The sequence below is a fragment of the Pteropus medius genome, unplaced genomic scaffold (genome assembly GCF_902729225.1).
Source record: "Pteropus medius unplaced genomic scaffold, Ma_sr-lr_union100, whole genome shotgun sequence".
In the NCBI taxonomy this organism is placed as follows: domain Eukaryota; kingdom Metazoa; phylum Chordata; class Mammalia; order Chiroptera; family Pteropodidae; genus Pteropus; species Pteropus medius.
Window position 1 is genome coordinate 6330461 of NW_024340692.1, and position 21151 is coordinate 6351611.

The 21151-nt window shown below is 32.8% G+C and overlaps 1 protein-coding gene across 1 annotated transcript in view; it reads right to left on the reverse strand.

The window, feature by feature from the left end:
- The window catches only part of TYRP1 (tyrosinase related protein 1), an 18146-nt gene extending 4247 nt beyond the window's left edge, over positions 1 to 13899 (reverse strand). The window contains exons 1-6 of the mRNA XM_039867420.1: positions 13791 to 13899; positions 12318 to 12772; positions 10969 to 11291; positions 8299 to 8503; positions 4402 to 4569; positions 2088 to 2267 (exon numbers count right to left, since the gene is read on the reverse strand). Of these exons, the coding sequence (XP_039723354.1) occupies positions 2088 to 2267; positions 4402 to 4569; positions 8299 to 8503; positions 10969 to 11291; positions 12318 to 12772; positions 13791 to 13810 (1351 nt within the window). The 5' untranslated portion in view covers positions 13811 to 13899. The remainder of the gene's footprint in view (positions 1 to 2087; positions 2268 to 4401; positions 4570 to 8298; positions 8504 to 10968; positions 11292 to 12317; positions 12773 to 13790) is intronic.
- Positions 13900 to 21151: the final 7252 nt, after the last annotated feature.

The window sequence follows — 21151 nt, forward strand, 5'->3', positions numbered from 1 at the left end:
TGAATTAAATGTGTGCATGGACACAAACTTTGCTGATTAGAATTTAACATTATATTAAATTGAGTTTGGATGCTCTGTATTTTACTATCTCTTACATCTAATGAGTGGATTCTGTCGTATATGCTGCAGTGTGAATGACTGCAATTTCCTTCACCCATAAAATGTATTTCTTGTTCCATTCTGACCCTAATAAGTCTATGATTTTTGAAGCATAATCTGTAAACTTTGCATGCATTTTGAAAAATGATTTTATCCTCCTCTTGTAGACTTATTTTCAATGAAGACTTCTGCTACATGGACATTTAAAAAATTCTTCCAATCTTTTTTTCCCTTCCTAACATAGTTGTTCTATGTCTTTCTCCCTCCCTCCTTTTCTCCCTCCCTCTCTTCCTTTCTCTCTCTTTCTTTCTTTTCTTTCTAATTTAGCTTTCATACAATTTGTATTTACATTGGCTTTTCCTCTAAGTTTGTGTCCACATTTTATTAGAAATATACTACAGGCTAGTTCTCTATCGTTTATGGTACTTCTTCATTCACTAAAACCAGGTAACTGAGAAACCCTGTACTACATTATATATGGCACAAAAAGAGGGAGTAGAAGGAAAATAACTAAGAAACAGAGATATTTTTTCTGGTTCATCAGTAACTTAGATGAAGATATGGAGAAATTTTAACAAATTATTTTGAATGTGAAATAATTTTTTCAATCAAGATATGTAAGGCAAAGGAATATATGTTTTCATAGTTGAAAGAAAACTTCACTTAAGAGACTTGCCAATTACCCAAGATTCTCTATTTCCTCTGAAAAACTAATATCCATGGCATTGTGTATGGCTGAATAGCTGCAGCTCATACATTGCTGTCTAGGTCCCAGAAGTATATGTGTAACAAAGTTTGTTTGTTCCTAAACCTGTTAATTCCAGTTTACTTGTTATCACTATAAAAATAAACTAGGTAAACGTACATAAAGCAATAATTATGATTTTAAAAAGAGATGTTTTTATAATAAATAAATGCTTTTGAAAGAATTGTTAAAGATGAATGACTGAAATATTGCTATATAATTAGGAATGGACAATATGATTATAGAGGGTTAGAGAAGCATTATGAAATCTAGAATAATACTGTGCTTAGACTGCATCTGAAGGGTTATTAATTTCTTGTTTGCTTTAAACAAATACTATAAATTCTAGATAATTTATTATAGTTGTACATATATCTGTAAATACACATGAAAAATTAGATGAAACTCCTGTCAGTGAATTCATAGCAGATTGACAGGCCAGTAAATAGGTATACATAAGTTATTTGATTGTTAAATGAGTTTCTTTTGGAACAAACTATTTTGACTAACTCATCAATTAATAGTCCTTATCAGGTTGAATTAAAGGATTCTACTACCCTACACACCACACCACACACACACACACACACACACACAAACACACAAATAAGAGACTGGCTGAATTGGATAAATAGATAGTTTATCTCCAATATTATGTTTATGTACATGATGAAATAAAGGCACAGAAGCCAAGATTTAGAACACTTTTAAAATACGAAAATTTTTGCTGTTTTAACTGAAAGAATATGTTTTGTTTGAAAAGTAATATTTTCGATGATGTGATATAAAAACCAACATTAATTTTTCAAGTTGAGCAAAATTTCCATTTTTGAGAGGCAATAAAGTAATATAATTTGTATTATGAGTATAATTTTTTTTTGGCCTTTTGGAGTATCAAAGAAGAACTCTGTAAGATTTTCCTATTTATATTGGAAAGCAATGAGAATGTTTATTGGAAGATATTAGTAAGAAAAATTTGAACAGCGTAGTAAAAATAAGAAAGGACTACCTGCTTCGTCCTAATGAATGCTAATAAACACCATCTTATAATAACTATTCTGAGAGAATTCTGCATTTTCAAAGTGTTTTTGGAATATTTGGAAACAGCTAAATGTTATAGCTATTTTGTCCTTATTTTGAAGTATAGTTTATGTTTGTCAAGTGCTTAGCCTTAAAGTAATAACTATGCCATTGGAACAATCTTTTTTGCTGAGCCTGCAGAAAGCATATGAAAGTGTCTCACCAGCATTATATCTCCTCAGCCATTCATCAAAGAGTGCATCAGTGAAAGTATGCAGGAGGACAAAAATAGGATCATTTGGAGATAAATGGGTTTGTCCCCCTGTTCCATTCAAGAATAGATGAGCCAAATTGTGAAGGCTTCGAACAGCAGGGTCATACTTTCCTGTGGGATCACTGTAACCTAGATATAAAAATAAAATGAGAATAGTAAAAACCAGTAAAAATATCTTACTTTTCAAGTCAACAGTACTGATTATATTGAGAAACAAGTTTTCCTAAGCTTGTCAGGCCAAATTTTACCTTAATATAATAGCATTGTTTCTCTGAACCTATGATTGGTGACATTTGTTTGCTATACCAACAGCTAGGTTAGTTTTAAGCTAGTGGCATAGCATTCTAAATGCAGCCTTTAGGTTAGGAATAGTAACCTGCGAAGGACACGTCAAAATGTATAGAACTCTCTATTTCAACAGGGCAAACATTTGTCCTACATGATATTGAAATCTCCAGCTTCTACTAAAAACTGCTGACACAGTTGGGAGAACACCACTCAGAATGTCCTGGAACCGAAATTGCCAGATGTTACTTTAGTTTCTTACCTTATTCCTTTTGAATGACTGTCAGCATGTTTATTTTTGGAAAGTTATTTTTGTGGAAAAGTTATAATTTCTCAGAGCTTCCTTAACACCTCTGTACTAGTTATAAACATCTGGAAAGCCTGCTGTCAAAACATTTATAGAACTTTTGATAATGATCTCTATTCTATATATGCTTCTATATATATATTTCCATATTGTCTATTATATATAATTTACATATATATTATATATCCACATACATATTTTATATATATATATCACATATATAATACATATTTCCCATATTTTATACATATAGTGCGTATATATATGTATATATATCATGTATATATATATTAGGGAGAAGATGAGGATAGATCACAAACAAAAATAAAGGGTTCATGATGTGGGATGGAGTTATGTGTGTGTGTGTTTGGTTTGAAGGGCCAGAGATGGGAGGTTAGGGAAAGGTTATACATTATTTAAAAAAAAAAAAATTAAAATACAATTAACTCACTTGTGTAATCACACTAATTTATTCATTTTCATACATCTTTAATTATTTTTTAATAAAAAAACAAGTTTAAAAATTGCCTGTAAAGTGCATGATGTGTGGCACTAGTCTTTTCATAATTCTATTAGGAAATCAGTATATTTTGCCTTTTGATTAGGTATCAATAAGATACAATCTGTACATTCTTTTAGAAATCAGCACTTATAGCCTTAGTTTATATATACCAATTTAGTCAAAACATAGTGATTATTTATTGAATTATCTCCAAATTAGTGATTCACATATAGTTATTAAAATTAACAAAAAGATAGAACAGTTTGGTATCTAATTTTGATAATAAAAGGTAATAAAATTGAAAATTATCAGATTTATACATCAGGTATCTCAGATCATGGGGAAAGAGAGATCAATTTTGGGGGTGTGGAGGGGCAGTCTATCATGTACGACGCTATATATTTAAGGTAAATATTGACAATAACTAGCTTATAAGAAAGTTAAATGTTTTTCTATTCTTTTAAAACTTTAAATGTATATCAAGCATGATTGAGGGGTATCAAAATTTATTTTATAAAGAAATCAAACTTAGAAAATTATGATTTAAATCTGTAGTGTGTTACTAACTAGCTGAATATCTTGGAAAATTAATTTTACTTATTTGGATCTCAATTTCTTCAGCTTTAAAATACTTTGAATTAAATAAGGAAAACCAAATAAATATCACTAGAAGCTAGTTTGAATTTTTAAAGATCTAAAAAATGTTATAGGTTGACACAGACCTAAATAACACATATGCCCAAACCAGGCTTTATTGAATGTCAACAAATTAGTTAGAATTTTTTATTGTTATTCTTTTAAGAAAAAAATTTAATAAGCTATCAAAGTGTTGAATATTATATGCCTATACTAGAATTTGATATAGTTATACACATACTGGCCAGGCACTTATCAAGGAATTTGAATTTAAATACTTTTTAGGTATTTAAGAGATTGGAGAATAATTTCCAAGAGATTCTCCTATAATAATTAAAAGTTTTATTGTCTGACACTTTTCTTTGAGGAAGTTTTTTTCTGATCAGAAAATTGTGACTATATGGTAATAGGTAATACCACATAAACACAGGATCAATATGGCATTCAAAGATTTTTCAAAGAGATCTAAATTTGAATACTTCAGTTTACTGTGATAACTAGATCAGTTCAAAACATTGATTTTGTTTACTTGCCTTCTACTGTGTTTCGGAAACTGTTTGTGGAATTAGAATAAAAAGGAGGCGTGTCAAATAAACCAACTTCCAAGCACTGAGTGACATCCTGTGGTTCAGGAAGACGTTGCACCATTGGTCTAGCCACATTTCCAGCTGGGTTTCTCCTAATTGGTCCACCCTCAGTGCCTCAGAAAAAGATGGGGCATGCAAACATTTTTAGAACATTTAATGGTCTTATCATTGCCCTTTAAAATATATACACAGTATGAACACTGAAACAGGTTCTTCTTGGTAGAAGAGTAAACATTTTTCAATGCTTATTTAGTGGTATTAAAGTGAAGAAATCTAGGTTATCATGTCAACTTCTCTGAGAAGAGTAGATGTGATACATAAAATCATCTGAGGGAAAAAGTGATCACAATAACAGAGGTCTTGATACTTTTTAGTCGACATATACTTTTTTCACAAGAATGTATTAAAATGAAAATTCTGTAGAAAATTGAATTTAGCCAAAATAATCTCATAAACCTAAATTCCACACTGAAATCTGTATTTCATACACACACACACACACACACACACACAGAGTTTTGTACTTGAATACTGTCAGTTTCAAGCCTTCAGAGAAATAAAAACAATCTGCAATTTCAATCAACGCATTTTTCAGCAATTAATTTCAGAAATAATTAAAAATTTTGAAGGGTAGTTAGACAAACTGGTAATTGTGATACTAGGGGTAATATGATAGATGCCTCTTATGGAAGGCAGAGAGGGTGGGAGATATCTTTCCCAGTTGGTTGGCTCCAGAAAGAGCCCTGAAGGACTGAGGAGAATTTCCATATATGGAATAGTAGATATTTTACAAGTCAAGCATTTTAAGCAGATGTAATAACAAGAGATGGTAAGCTTTCTTCTATCTATAATGTAAGCTCCATCAGAGCAAGAAAGCTATCTGTTCTTGCTCACAAGTATATCCACGGTCTTGATGCAGTGCTTAGTATATAATAGTTGCTAAATAGTTGTTTGGTGTATGTTATTATATGGGATAGATAATGTTGGCTGTAAAAGAGGGCCTGTTTGAGGGATAGTTTGCCTAGAGTATGTGGTAATGTAAGAGAATAGTGGATGGTAGGGAAGATGGGAAGCTAAACCAGAACCATAATGTGAAGAAATCAAAAAGCATGATGAGAAAGTTATATTCATTCAGGAAGTGGGGAGAAGCCTTAGGTAGATGGGAGGAGAGGATATTGGTTAGAAGCATTTTGCATTAGTCTGTTCCAGTGGTTTCTAGGGAGGATTTTTGTGTCCTAGAGGGGACGTGCAGAATAATCCACTGCGGTGGGAGAGATAATATTATAGCATCTACTCATTTTCATTTTACCTGATTCAGAAAATTTTCTAATTGTCTGTTTATAATTAATGTAATGAGTAGTACCTGGTGAGTTCGCATAGCTAACTTTATATAATATTAAAATAAAACACATACCTATATTGAGAGTGGAAAGGGATGTGAATTTTTTAGGTGTACATTATCAAAACTTTTTGACAGCACTGGCTAAGCTATCAATTTAAGCTGATATTTTGGAGATTACTGTTCAGGGAGCTATCAACACATCTCAAAAGAAAAAATTATTGATTACATGGGTTTCAAAAACACTACATCCTCATTTGCACTCATGGAGTTTCATAGCACAGAATTTTGATAGTAAAGATACTAGTTAAACCCACTTAACTAGTGATTTTAACCAAGTGATTTTTTAAATTTGTTTGTACATGGACAACTTCTACCATTACACCTAATTTTTATTAATCCTTTAAAAATTTTCAATTACAATTGACATTCAATATTATATTAGTTTTCAGGTGTATAGCATAGTAGTTAGACATTTGTATAACATGAAAGGCAATCTCCCTGATAAGTCTAGTACCTATCTGACACCATACATAGCTATTACAACATTATTGACTATATTCCTTATGTTGCACTTTACATCTCTGTTCCATTGCACCTGTTAACACTGTGTAGATTGGATTCCCTTGGAATTTCCATGCAGGAATGAATGAAAAGTTCTGAGTGTCTAAAGGAGAAAATATATTTGAGAAGTATTGTAAAGAAAATAATGCTTTTCATATGATGAATCAAAGCATATATTTTAGTGGCTGAAAGAATTTAGTGGTCAATAATTCACTCTTTCAGTTTATATACCGAGTTTCGTGCATTAATGGAATATTGGAGAGATACCATGCAATAAGCATATGAAACATAGATATGGAATGTCTAAGGAAGATTTGACTTAAAGATGTATATATATGGGTGTCCTGTAAAAGATAATCAGAGAAACCACAGGAATGGAAAATTTCATTCAGGAAGAAAAGTAGAGAGAAAAGAATGCTATGAGGATTAAATAAGATATATTAAAGCATTGTGACACCATATCAGACACACAATATGTGTTCAGTAAAACGTTAGTTTCCTTTTTCTCTTTCTTTGGCCTAATAAATAAAATATTTGGTATTTTTATTTCAAACTAAAGCAAAGGGTAATCTTAAAATTTGTTTCACCTAAAATATTATAACTTCAGTTTTTCATGAAACTGTGTGTCAGAATTATGTTATGTTAAATGACAAAAAAAATTTGTGATGAAAACAAAATCTCCTCCTATGCTATTTTATTTATCCATTTAAATTGTGCTATATTTTGGTGTCCAATCATCAGGGTGATCAGAAAATGTCTGGAAAAATTCCAGGCCAAATACAATAGCCTGGTCAGAAAAAGATGATTTTTTTGATATCTAAATAGATCTTGATCCTCAATTTAATTTCTGTACCACAAGGTGAGACTGCTCATTCAGCATGCTGAACAAACAAACATTTATTCTAATTTTTAAGCTTCTACAGAAGAAAATTTTATATATATCACTTCTCTATTCTTAAACACTGCTAAATAATCTTATAATGGTGAAACTCTACTTAATTCCTTTGTTCCATTTAGAATATTCTCTTTTTAAGTTTAGAAGAGAATTCAATAATTGATGCTTTGAAAAATATATTCAGAGTAAATATTATGAATATAATAAAATAAATTCCCATAATCCTAATTTTTTGTATGGAAGAACAAAAGTTCAAAATGGTCAGACATGCCTCAAAAAGAAATATGAGATTGGATAAGGAGACTAATAATTAAGACCTTGTGTTAGTAGCAGGGGGGCAGATAATAATATGATCCAAGGAAGAGAATAGAAAGCTCAGGAACAGATCCATATATAACAGAAACTTAACCTATGGCAGAGGTGGTGTTCAGATCACTAGAGAAAGGATGTTAAAACAACTGCTTAAGCATTCTTTTTTTGTGTGTTAAATTTTAGAGAGCAGGAAAGCAGCTAGCTGGCAGACATCTTCTATACAGCATATTCCTTTTCTTAAAGGTATTCTCCATATCACCTTTTGGTTTTTAGCCCCCTGACTAGATTAACAGTAACATACTATAATAATTATAAATATATTAATTATGATTATAAATTTGTATTCCCGAGGCTCTTGCAACTGTTTCTGCCTATTTCAAATTTCCTTGGGAAACATTTTTTCTGTGAAATTCCAATTCAAGACACATGACTACTAAGAAGTATTGACTGTACTAATAGGATTAATTTATACAATTAGACATTTCCAAAGTAACAAAGTGAGCAATACACTGACTGAATTGCTCAAGTAAAGCAATGTAAAATGTTTAGGCACTTTCTGTTTCACGTGGCACACCTTATAGATTGCCTTGAATATCCTAGTAGTACCATGAATATCTGTACATTGATTCTCTATAATAAAAGCAAATTTTAGTTTGAAGTCCTTAGTAGAATGAAGGGCAGCAAATTTAATCTAATAGAGAATTCTGAATCCTAGATGTCATTTGGAACTTACTGTTACAAAGGGTTCCTAGAGTATCATAATCTTCCAAGGATTCACAGACCACTCTCCATTGAGAAAAGACAGAGTTCGGGCTTATAAGATTGGAATCGAAGTTGCTTCTCGATCCCATCAAGTCATCGGTGCAGATGTCACAGGTGTTCTTCCCAGTTGCAAAATTCCAGTAAGGAAGAGAGAAAGAAGGATTCCGTAGCATTTCCTAGATCACGGAAACTCTGTTAGCATTCTCTGCCTTTGTTTAAGTCTCTCCCTTTGCTTGGTTTACTCCTTGGCAGTCTATTTCTATTAGTTCTTTTCAGCCAGTTAGGAACCAGTTAGTGTGTCAGTGGTGTCTGAGGTGTTTGGAGGACTTAAATGCCTTATTTAACAAAGCTTTTAATTTACTTCAAGGAGTCATTTTAGATACTAGAGGGAATGAAACTCAACTCATTATATAGAAGTTCTAGCAAGTGATTTTTTTTTTGGAGAGTAGGGTAATGATCTTCCTTTTCTTTTTTAGACAGATAATTATATTTCTATTGATTTTACCAAAAATTAGTAATAATAATTTCTTGACATTTCCATCTCCTTCCATTTTCTTATCTCTAATTCAAGCACCACTAGCTCTTAATCTGGAGCCAGATCCAGCCTTAAAATAGTTTATGTGGAGCAGTACTTTTTGTTTTGTTTTTGTTTTTTAGTTTAATTTAAATGACTTTAGGCATTTAGATTCTGGTTTGGCCACAGGCTACATAGGTTCTTTCACACTTACCTCTCCGCCTGGGCACTAAAGGTGTTTTACCTAGACCTCTGCTTCAGAATATAAACTACGAAGACTCAGGCTTCTGTCTGAAACTCATACCTACAGGAAATGCTAAAGGGAAGCAGAATATTTCTTTGTGCCCACTGCTCTTCAATCCAGAGACCAAATTTTTATTTAGAGCTGATCTCAATTCTAGTAAAAATGCTGGAGTCAAAATCACATGCTTATTTTATTAGGTTTTTAAAAACATATATTTATTGTACTTGTATTTCTCATTTTGTTTTGCCTTTGGGGAGTTATATTTATAGTGTTGAATTTAAATGTAGGGATTGCTGTTGTTTTATTCTGCCTCACATGCATTTCGTATGTTACCACTGTTTCACTTTAAACCCTTTCTAGAAAGCATTTCCTTGTCTTCAGGGTGTTTTAGAGAGCCAAAAGCTTTCCAAGGTATCTCCAATTATGGATCTCCAGAGATTTAGAGTCCTCATTTAGAAGCCATTGTTCTGGTTCAAAAATACTTGTGACAGCTTCCAAGGGATTATTAAGAGTCAGTTTGTGGTTCAGCAACTGACATTTGGGAACTGGAGCATATTCATGTGGCATTTCAATGGCACATTACATTTACATTGCAATTTGTTGGATCCCTTGTGCTATTGGGTTTTAAAAATGTAAGTTATAGAAGTTGACGTTTACATAGGCAAAATTGAAGCTTTTAGTTACTTTCCATTTGCCTTTTCATTTTGGTGTGCTCATGGGGAAATGACTTGAAGGCACGAAGATCTGGAGTCAAATACGAATGACAGATTTATCAGCTCAATCTCCTAAATGTCTTGCTCGTAATCAGAGCTATACAACATGAAGTTCAGAGTATCAGATGAATTTTTTTAATCATTCTCAAACTGCATATGGATAGACTACTTTTATTCAAATATTTTCTGTATTTTAGTGCATTGATTCTCTTCTAACCATTTATTTTCTTGGAATAATTCTGGGCATAAGCATCCTACAATTCAAGATTTTTTTAAATTAATTTTTATACTTTAATGAGGGGAGGGATTCATTTCTGTTATTTCATATAGAAGACAGGTTTAATTTGTGGATTTTCTAGTTGAGATCTAATAATTTAAAATTTTATTTTAGAATTACAATACTTTTCTTAAGAAATAGCAATTGGTAAAATAAACAATAAGGTATCTATGTTAACAGATACTTTAATGTATTTCAAGCTTATCTGCTTAAAAATAAGCAGGGAATGACTATATTTGGGTTGAGATTCAGTTTATGCCTAAAGAGCCAATACCTCTTAAGTAAAAATAATATTTAAGTGATGTGATAATTTTAATAGATTTCTTCTGTAAGCCTTAATGTGGTAAAGGGCATGGCAAAAAAAAAAAAAAAATGGTGTTCAATGAAAATGTGACAATATGAATGGAAAGGAACTTTTTTCATAATTTAAACCTTATACTGTATTAGAAAGAATTATCCACCGGAATATTTGGGACTTGGAAGACTGACAAGTCCATAAACACTTGCTTCATCCAAACCAGGAAGGAGCATTGGTTGACATGTGAGAAGAAAGACATATGGAATGAGATTATTTTGTCGCAAATTATATGAGAGTCATTGTTTCAATTACAGAGCTATTGAACATGTCTATCGTTTTAATTCACACCTATAAATGTCTCCTTTGGCTTCCTCATCATTGAGATTACTTTCTTTTTACTTTGCAAAAGCTAAAGTTCAGGTAATAAGTAAACAATTAGTACAGGGAGAAACTTAAAATTCCAAAGGCAGATTAATAACTTGAAATTGCTGTGTTATCACATGTTTTGTTCTTCTGGAACACAATGAATCAAACAACTTACAACTAAGGCACCTTGTCTGTAAAGGATCTGAAAATTGAAATATTTCCTGCATACCTGCATGTCTCTCTCCAACTGCAGTAGGTGATACCTGTGCCATGTGAGAAAAGCTGGTCCTTCATGGGAGAAATCCACTTCACCAAAGCTTTTCTGTCCTGCCCCAAGGAAAGTCTTCTTGACTGAATAATAGTGTGTCCAAACAAAGTAGTTATAAATGGAAATGTTCTCAAATTGTGGTGTGTTGCCATCTGGCCCCAATATTTCTTCTGATCTCCTGGTGGCAATGACAAACTGAGGGTGAGTTGTACGCTTTGCCATATCCAGGGCCTGGACAAAGTACTTCTTTTCTTCTGTACTTAAGTCCAGAAGGTTTCTCCTGACTTTAGGGAATACAAAATTCAAACATGAGAACCTCTGCCTTGTGGAGATGGGTAGAGAATGAGTGTAATAATCTTGTAACACAACATGTCCCATTTACCAATAAAGATAATTTGTATATGTGCCTATATGATTTTATAGTTTTTAAAATACCCCTTATTATCTATTCCTCCCTCCCCCCTTCCCTCCCTTCCTTCCCTCATTCCTTCCTCCTTGCTTCTCTTCCTTTCTTCCTCCCCATGTTACTCTAGGATTCCTTTTAGCTTTCTGTAATCTTACTTGTGGACTTTATGATTGTGTTCTATTTATTTCTGCTCACTATAGGCTTTTTCTTGAAAATTTCTGCATTTTTAATATTGTAAATCTTACAAAAACAAGGTGTGTGGTAGTGGTTAAGACCAGAGACTTATTCTATGACTGCACACATTTCTCTTTAGCCCTAGTTTTTCATCTGTAAAGTGTGTGTAAAAATAATTCTCTTTACAGAGTTGTAAAGGTTAAAGAGTATACACCTACAAAGCAATTAGACCAGAGCCCGCCTCATAAGAAAGTCATAAACATTCTGTTAAACTCTTAGTCTGGCACATAGAAAACAATCAAGTTTTGCTGGCCGTTACTATTTAATGCTTTGTTATTTATTGATATTTAGGCTTCAGGCCCATCTCATCTAAAATGACTGAACTTTATTATCACAGTGGAAAATTTCTTTGTGGGTCAGGAAGAGTAGTAGAAGACAGATCTCAGTATAAATTCCAGGTTTTCTAAGTACCAGCTATGTAAATTTTACCTTCCTGAACCATACCCGTGATAATTAATGTAACTACCATGAGGAATTACTGAAAGTATAGCCATAAATGTCCTCAGCTTCAGCCCCAACCCTTTAAACTGAATAAATTACTTAAGCTCTCTAAGCCTCAGTTGTCACATCGGTGAAGAAAGGATTGAATTATATGGTTTCCAGGTGTTCTTCCAGCTCAAATGATTTGGGTCTCGTGCAGGACTGTGTATCCATTTATATCTCTGCTTACCTGTGAGAATCCTTTCGTCACAGGCAGCTCCTCTCCATCCGGGACGGCAGGTCCCACAGTTGTGTCCTGAGAAGTTGCCATTGCAGTGGCATGCCCTAGTGAAGAACCGTGTAGGCCAGCTCTCTCGATCATCTCTGCCATCATGTGGGTACAGGGGGCTGTGGGGTCGGAAGTCTGCAGTCACTGCTTCACACCTGCCCCTCCCTGATGAGGAGCCACAGAGGTCAGTTCCAGGCCCAGACAGTGCAGACAGATCTGGGCAACACACACCATTTCTCAAAGCTTCAATGGTGGCACACTCTCTTGGAAATTGAGCCCATGTCTGCTGAAAAAATAGCAGGGACAAGAAGATACATCCCAGAGAGAGGAATTTATTATCTTTCATTCTGCTTGAAGCAAGGCTCTTGTTCTGCAGCTCTTTGTTTAAAGACTGAGGCACATAGATAAAAATCAAGCTGAAAAAGAGAAAGCAAAATGGAATTATGCAGGTTTTTTGTACTGTTATAAATGGCATGAGCCCTTTCCAAGCCCCCTTCAAAATAATTTTCAAATCTGTAAAACGACATTTCAAACAAATAATAAAAATAGTAATTTACCTTTACAAATTTGACATGTATAATACCCACATAATTAAATCCCCTGTCCTTGTCATTTAGTTCTCTTCATTTTTAATTTATATTTATATAAAAAAAATACTTATACTGTATATCATTTATCAAAAGCATTCATTAGCAGGTCACCACCATTAATTACATTTAACCATGAAGCTGAAAGAAGAATTGGGTGGAGATTTCCAGCAAGTTAATTTTTCATTATGTAAAGTCCCCATCCTAGTGGAGTTTTGGCGGGAGTCCACCTACTTCCTACAGAGCTTCTCTCCAGTACCTTAAACTCCTGAGAGGATTCTTTGCTGAACCTCTCTTACAGCTGAGCGTTTTATATTTGCTAGTCCCCTGATGTCAGAGATGTTAATTACATGTGGGTTTCTGTCTGATAATCACAAATCTGTTCACCCAAACGGAGAGGGGCTGGTTCTCTTCTCCACCCTTACTAATTGCCTTTCACTTCAGTGAGTTTTTCTGCCCTCTCAGTTCTTGGTTAGCACATGATTCCCTTCCCACTGATTTCCTTGTGATGTTTAAGGTTTTAAGAAAAGGTCAGAGGCACCAATTTGGATTATAACAAATCAGAGAAACTAGAGAGCTTTTGTTTCCATTGTAGAGATTTTTTTTTTCCTTTGACATATATCTTCAAAGGATGAAATGAGATTACTTACTCTTTCTTAGTGATATACAAACACTAGGCTAGTGTTTGTGCCCAGTAGTTGTGTACGGTCTTGAAAACAGATGCTGCCATTCTTACAATTTCTAGAGAAAATAATGGGTGTAGACAAGGCATCACATACAGTTACACCAAGTCACATGACATTGGCTCTCATGGTGCCTGCTGGTGTTGACACTCTACCTCCCTTACCTCCACTGTGGTGGCGTCATCTCTGTGGCAAAGCATTACAGGGTCACAGCTGCTTCTGTGGTTTAGGACTACTAAACATCTTCTTTCCTACTTTCTCTGTGAGCAGTGTCTTAAGCCACTGTCACTAGTTTTAAATTATTTGAGTGGATTGCTAATTTTAATGGCTTCATACAATCAATCATTAACCAATATCTCAAGGTTTCAAATCCACTTACTTGGGGGCAAAGTTGACTGTGAACAGTAATGTATATGAAATAATGTTTAGATAGTCTCTTTGGTTGTTTCGATTTTTTAGTCTGATGTCTTGCTGGATCAAAGTAAATTATCATTTTTTCTCCCTTGAATAAAGTTAGAAGCAATGTGCCAGTATTGATTTCTTAGTTCTGACAAAGATACTAAAGTCATGTGTGTTAACATTAGGGGAACTGGATGAAGAATATATGGAAACTCTGTATTATCTATGTAACTTTTCCGTATATCTAAAATTATCCCTAAATAAAATGTTTATAGTAAAAAGCCATTTTAAAAACTAGGTAATCTATTCGTATGTATTCATGTGTGCAGATATAATTAAACTCTAATGTGTCATATTATGATGAAAGAAAAACAAAAATAAAAATAAAAATGAGGCTTTGCCCAACACACATCCTTGTATAATTTCCACAGTTACCTCAGTACACTCTGTGTGCAGCATGATATGTAAATGACTGATAAAGAGACTCTGAGGGCATCAGTATCAAATCACATAATATTAATTAAATAGACAAATAAATATAAAATTATCCCATATTTTCCTTCTGGATAATAATGAATTTATGCAAACTCTAGGAGAGTGTGGGAATCCGACCTTGGCTATCATTACTAAGGATAATTTATTCAATCACATGGAATTCATCTACGAGCTAGTGAATTCCAAGTTAATAACTAATAACAATCTTTCCTCAGAGATTCTGACTTATATATCTAACTTCCTATTCACTAAGTCTACTTAGATATCTGATGGGTTAGACCTTTATAAAACATGTTCCTCATTCTTTCCCATCTCAGTAAGTGAAATCACTATTCACCCCATTTCTTAGGTTGGGAGGGACACATGCAGAAGCCATTGTTTCTTCCTCTTTGTTTCATGCAGACTGCTTTTATCAAGCGGTCTAACAGTCTAACTTTGAGCCATTGTTCTCTGTTACTTGGCATATGACAATAACCTAATTTATCCCCTCACTTTCCGTGCTTAACCACACAGAAGTTTATTTTCCATACAAGACGTTATTCTCCATTTAGCATCCTGAGAGAGCTTTTTATTGATTATACCTGATTACTTCTGCTCTCAGGAAAACCCTCAATGATTTCTAAACACACCTAGAATAAATCCAATTGCTTACAGAAGCCTACATGATCTGGCCCCTCCTATCTCTGACAAACCTCCTAGCCTTCTTCCACTGCCTTCCCTGTCATTCCTTCGTTCAGTAGCAAGCTTATTACAGCCTCTATGCCTTACACTTACTATTTTCTCCGCCATTTCTTCAGGTCTTTGTATGACTTACTCTGTCACTTCATTCAGGTCTCTGTTCTAATGTTACCTCTTTAGAGCTGCCTGGCCTAACAGCCCCATCTAAGATCTCTTGACACCTAATACCATCATTCTTTACTTTCTTTTTAAGACAGTCTTTTTCATAGTACTAAACGCTGCCTGAAATTTTTATCATTTATTTATTTTCACTTATTGTTTGTTTCACTCATAAGAAGGTTAACTTTTGTCATTCTTTTTCAGTAGTTACCTAAAAGATCTCTAGAGAGCCATATAGCCATTTTTTAAAATGAACTAGGACTAAACATCTGATTTATTTACTCCAAGTCTAGTGGTAATCGGTACTTTCACTGAAAGGAATAGATAACCTACCTCCAGTATTTTTATTAGTTACTATTAATAAGCATCTATTATTTCCCTAAATAGTATACACTTATTATCTCTCATTCTTTCAAAGTGTTACTTTTATTCTTGTTTTTGCAGATGAAGAAACAGCGGCTTATAGAGTTTAAAATCCTTTTAAAAATTATGTAATTTTTTAAGTAGAAATTTCAGGTTTTTAAGCCAACTAAGTTTGGTTTCAAAATGTTTGTGGTTCACAAGTACTGCTCACATTCTGAAACTGGGGAATGGAAAGAGTACGGTATTTCGAATAATAAATTATATCATCCTTGCCTCAGAGAGCAGGTGCCTTTGTTTTTCTGTGTCTCAGCCCTTCATCTGTAAAATATATATAATAAATATATATTGTTGGGGCAAATAAGCTCAGATAAAAATAACCACTAGAGTGCAGACAATCAATCAATACTAGTTTTAATAAGTAAATGAATCAAAGGTAGAAATTTTGAAGTAGGTGAAAAATGCTAAAATTAATACCTTATTCATAACTACCTTACTAGATTCAACTGTATTTTGCACAATCTCTTCATTATTAATATATAACCAAATCAGTGTTACAAATAGTCCTGTGAAATAGGAATTTCACACACCAAAGAGTGATGAAAAGCTGAATTGGCATTCTCTGTTAATAGACACCCAGCAGTGTGTTATACCACACAAATACTGATATAATTCCATAGCTTACTGATGTTTTTAATGCAGAAGGCTGGTGCAAAGTGCAAAAAGAAAAATGTACTTATGTCTTTTCTCTTTGACTGAACGTGGGGGAGTGGTTAAAATGCCCAAATCCTGGAAGTTATTCACAGAATAAGTGAGAAATGAATGTCAGAATACATGTGCAACACTCCTTGGTCCACTGCAGAAATTATTTCTAAGATTTCTCTGGTGGAAATAAAGTTTTATACAGTAATTTTGCCTTATGATAGAACTGTGGGCTAAGTCTGAAGCTTTGCTCTCATGTATCTCTCTACACATGAACCTAACAATACATGCATTTATAGAAAAAGAATACTTATTATTACTAGTTAATAATGGCAAATGCTCAAAGATCTTTAGATAAACGATACTGCTGAATTACGTAAATTATCTCTTAGCATTCAAGTATTATTAAACCAAAGAAATAGCTTTGAAGATATAGGGAACTATACACAGAAAGAGTAGTTAACAAAGAATTAAGAATTGTGCTGCTCAGAAAAACACATAGCAGCATAATAAGACTTAGTAAACAACATGTCATACATTCATAGCTGATATGAAGGTAGCTCAAGAAAAAGGACTGATCCTACGTTTTTCTTGAAGTCTTATGGTTGTCATTTATAAAAGACGTAAGAAAAAAATCTTAGAATTAAAGACCAGAAATTTAGGCTAAGTTGAAGAGAAAAAGATTCAGGAGCATCTTTATTTTTCCAAAAAAAAGTGTTAATGAATATTAATAACTTTGTAATCATTTGTGGCAAATGATATTGAATATATTCATTGTGCATATGTTATTAAATTATATGCTTAGTTGTACTAAGCTTAGATTAATGGTCAGAATTCCAAAGGCATTAAGGCAGTTCAAAGTCATCTGTTAGGACAGTCATGTGTTTTTACCTCATGGAAAAGCTTAAATTCAGTGAAAGGAAAGGGGAAGAAGTTTAGGCCTCTGTTTTTGTGTAAGCAGAAATTCAGTCAAACATACCATCGCTATTTTAGGGCAGAATATTTGAAGTCGAGGTCTCAGATAATATGATCCCTGATAAAATGTGCCATTAATCTCTTAATTGAGTTTTTAAAACTGAACAAAATATTGCAAATACTGGTGCAGGGTGAATTAATAATTTGATTTCTGTTTAGTGAAATTCTCTTGATAAATTAATATTAAAGTATTTAAAGTATTTATTCTACTGATGATTTATATTCTGCTTGTTTTAGAAAATGACCTTGTAAGATTTCCCTATAGAGACATTTCTACATGTGTGTTAGGCATCAAAGTCAAAATAATCAAAGATACTTGAGTTTGGAGTAGAACTAAATAGTGCATTTGTTGTGTAGTTAAAATTATTGTGCTCATTTCCAAAGATTGTGCCTGTGCTGTGATATTGGTAATGATAAAGTTTCCATTATTTTGACCTTTCTAAGTATATCTCTATGGTTGTCATTATGGTCATCTTTTTATTTATCTTGTGTGTGCTAGAGGCAACAACAGGGCTGATGCTCTGAAATGATGGGTAGTATAGTCATTATACCACAAGTGCTTATAAAATTGTTAAATATACATATATAAAAATAATGTGTGTATACATGTAATATAACATAAGTACATATGTTATATATAATGTGTTATATATAGGTATATATAGATATGTATATACCTACATTTATATAATGTGAGTATTATATATAATGGATTGGCTCACTTTTTACTTTTTAACCATATTTTGGAAGTATATGAAAAGCAAAATATGCCTATATAATCTATATCAATGATGTTGACATTTTTTCTTTTAACTTCTATTATAATATTCATAATATAAAGTACAAGGATAGTGATAGATTTTACTAGCAAGAGAAATATTTAAAAAGGCATAAGCATTCTAAAAGATGTCAGTGTACACAGAATGAATACATATACAGAATGATATAAAGCCAATTTTATTAACTACTTCAAAAATCTATGTGTGGAACATAACTTTAATTTTTATATATATAATGTACTATTTATAATAGTCACATATATAAAGGTATGTATCATATAATATATAATAGTTATATATAATTTAATATACTTTATATATTCTATGATATATAAAGATATGTAATATATAATAGTTTTTTATACAAATATCTATTTTTGTAACTTTAGTTGCAGTCTGATAGACAAATATAAGACACTCAATAGCTTATAATATCATAATTGTTAATTTTTTGCTCATATGAATTGTAAAATGGATGTTTCTAATCAGAGTGGGTCTCCTGTGAGAGAACATACATTTTTTTCATTTTGTAAATCTTTCATCTTCAACGTATGCTTCAAAGGTCACCATGCATATTTGTATCAATATAGTGAAAAGGGAAGGAGTATGGGGTATTATCATACAGAAGATTTTTTTTTTATAGGCCAGACATTAAAGTAGCTTACCTCACTGCAAAGTTTCATTGGCTAGAAATTAGTCATTTGGCCCCACTCTACTACAAGGGAGGTTGGGAAATGTAGTCTAGCTACATGCCAAGTAAAAGAGATAGGTTCGATGATCAGCTAATACTCTCTTCCAATGACCAACTATTAGCTATTTTGAAACCTCCAAAATAGGCAGCATAATTGCAATTATTTTTATTAATGCTGCTGATGGAGGAGTCATCATATTTTTGAGATGTAGATATCATTAGTGATTCTGTTATCTCTCCTGATCCTTTTTTTCCTCTGACCTATGCTCAAGCCACTCATTAGAAGTGGTCTGACAGAATTCCTAAATAAATGTATGTATCTAATGAGTAAAATTTTTCACAAACCAGTTAATGCCTCAACCGTAGGAATAGGAACTGGCCTCCTCCCTCAATGAGCTTGTATCTAGCTGAGGAGATAAAAATTATGATCCCCACAATATGTTTGCTGAAATGCCTGATAAATGTTACAAAGGAAATGGAAATTTTTAAAGAGATTATTATAGAATGATGCGTCGTCAAGCTTGTTTTTCATACGACAGTGTGAAGAAAATATAGTATTGAAGCTTGGGGACTGTAGTGCTGCTATGGTGTTAAATAATATTTTGTGTTTATCTTGTGCTACTTAATTGGAATGTATATCATATGTTTTTAATATATTAAGGGCAAGGTAGCACACTATGTTGAAGATACCATGATAAGTGCCTCTTTTGATTGATGAAGAAGCATAGGAAGAAGTGAGGACCTCAGTGATCCAGAAGACAAATAGAGGTTGACTGAAAAACATAAGTAAAATTTAAATCCCTGGTATAGTTTATAAAATTTGGGGGAATTTCATGGGCTAGAGAAACCAGGGACATTTCTAGCTGTGAGAAACCATTTATTATATACTTCTAACTCTACAAAATAGGAAGCCCAGAGATCAATGAGACTTCTCAGTGCTGGCAAAATCACGTTTTCTATTTGGGAATATTTCTGGTCCCTAAGCACAAGTGATGCAGTGAAAAACATGAAAAGAGATGCAAAGAGTTGTGGCTGTCCCATTGGAATCATTGACCACTGAGTTTTAGAAGTATCTTTACTTAAATAAATAAAATGGATGTTACCAGAAAATAAATACTACTAACCAAAGGACACTCCCCCAGTTTTAGATTCAACTCCTTTTTATTATTACCCATTACAATTGGTAATTATTTTACTGGGCATTTCAAGACTCTTCCTTCACTACTAAAGAACATCAGATAATTCAGAAAAAAAATACTAGTTTTGAGTAATGTCAGAAAAACTTTCAAATAGAGAGGAAGTGTCTTAGGAAAACATGTTGATCAATTTTAAACAGTATATTCAAGAGCAGATGATAGGGGAAGCTCAAAGGTGGGAAGTTACTGTCTTTAAAGCAAGTTGTTTACTGCCTATTGACCAAAATGATTTGCTCAAGTTTGTGTACCAGTACAAGCCGGGATTGAAATGTTTTCTTATTCCCATTTCTAGTAATATTTCCACAACAATACAGCTGATTGTGATTGTGTTATCATACCGTTCAAATCAACAGATCAGTTGTAAATAGGATATGGAGATGGAAGGAACAGAGAGGGAACTATAATAATCAGTCACTTGATGTCTAAGGACTGAGAAATTGTTTGATAGAAAACGTGTTTCATTTATCAGCTGTTTATATCCTGTCTTAACAAGTATAGTCTATAACCTTTTAATATTTAACTCTTTGTCTAACCCTGGCATAATATTCCAGGCACTATTTGAGTCTCCTTTTCATCAGTGGTCATTATTAAATCTTTTCCTATAATTTGAAATGTGCTCTACCAGTAAGTTATTTTCGTAGGCAGAATTAAAAATAGGCCAGTAGAAATATAGCTCTATATTTTTTCTGAATTGCTCAATGATTTTCCTCCAAAATGCATGAAAGTTTTAAACAAACAAAATAGGAACTTGATAAGAAAGAAAATTAAGCCCAAATGTTAATCAGTAGGAAAGATCAAATGCAAAGCAAATGAAACTTTCTTTTGAATAGATGAAGCATAGTAATCCAATTACAAAATAATTTATGTTCTCTTTTCATAGAATATATGTATTAAATACGTATTCCTGTCATAATTTTCATCCATGAATTTAAAAAGTCAGGTTCTTAAAACATTAGGCACTGCCATCATTGCAGTTTATTATTTTTTATAACTTATGTGGTACACTAATACTTTTACCTGGCTAATAGGTTTAAAGGTATAGCCTAAAATTGGCCAAAACAATTAAGCTTTCTTTTCTTTTGTAGTTAGAC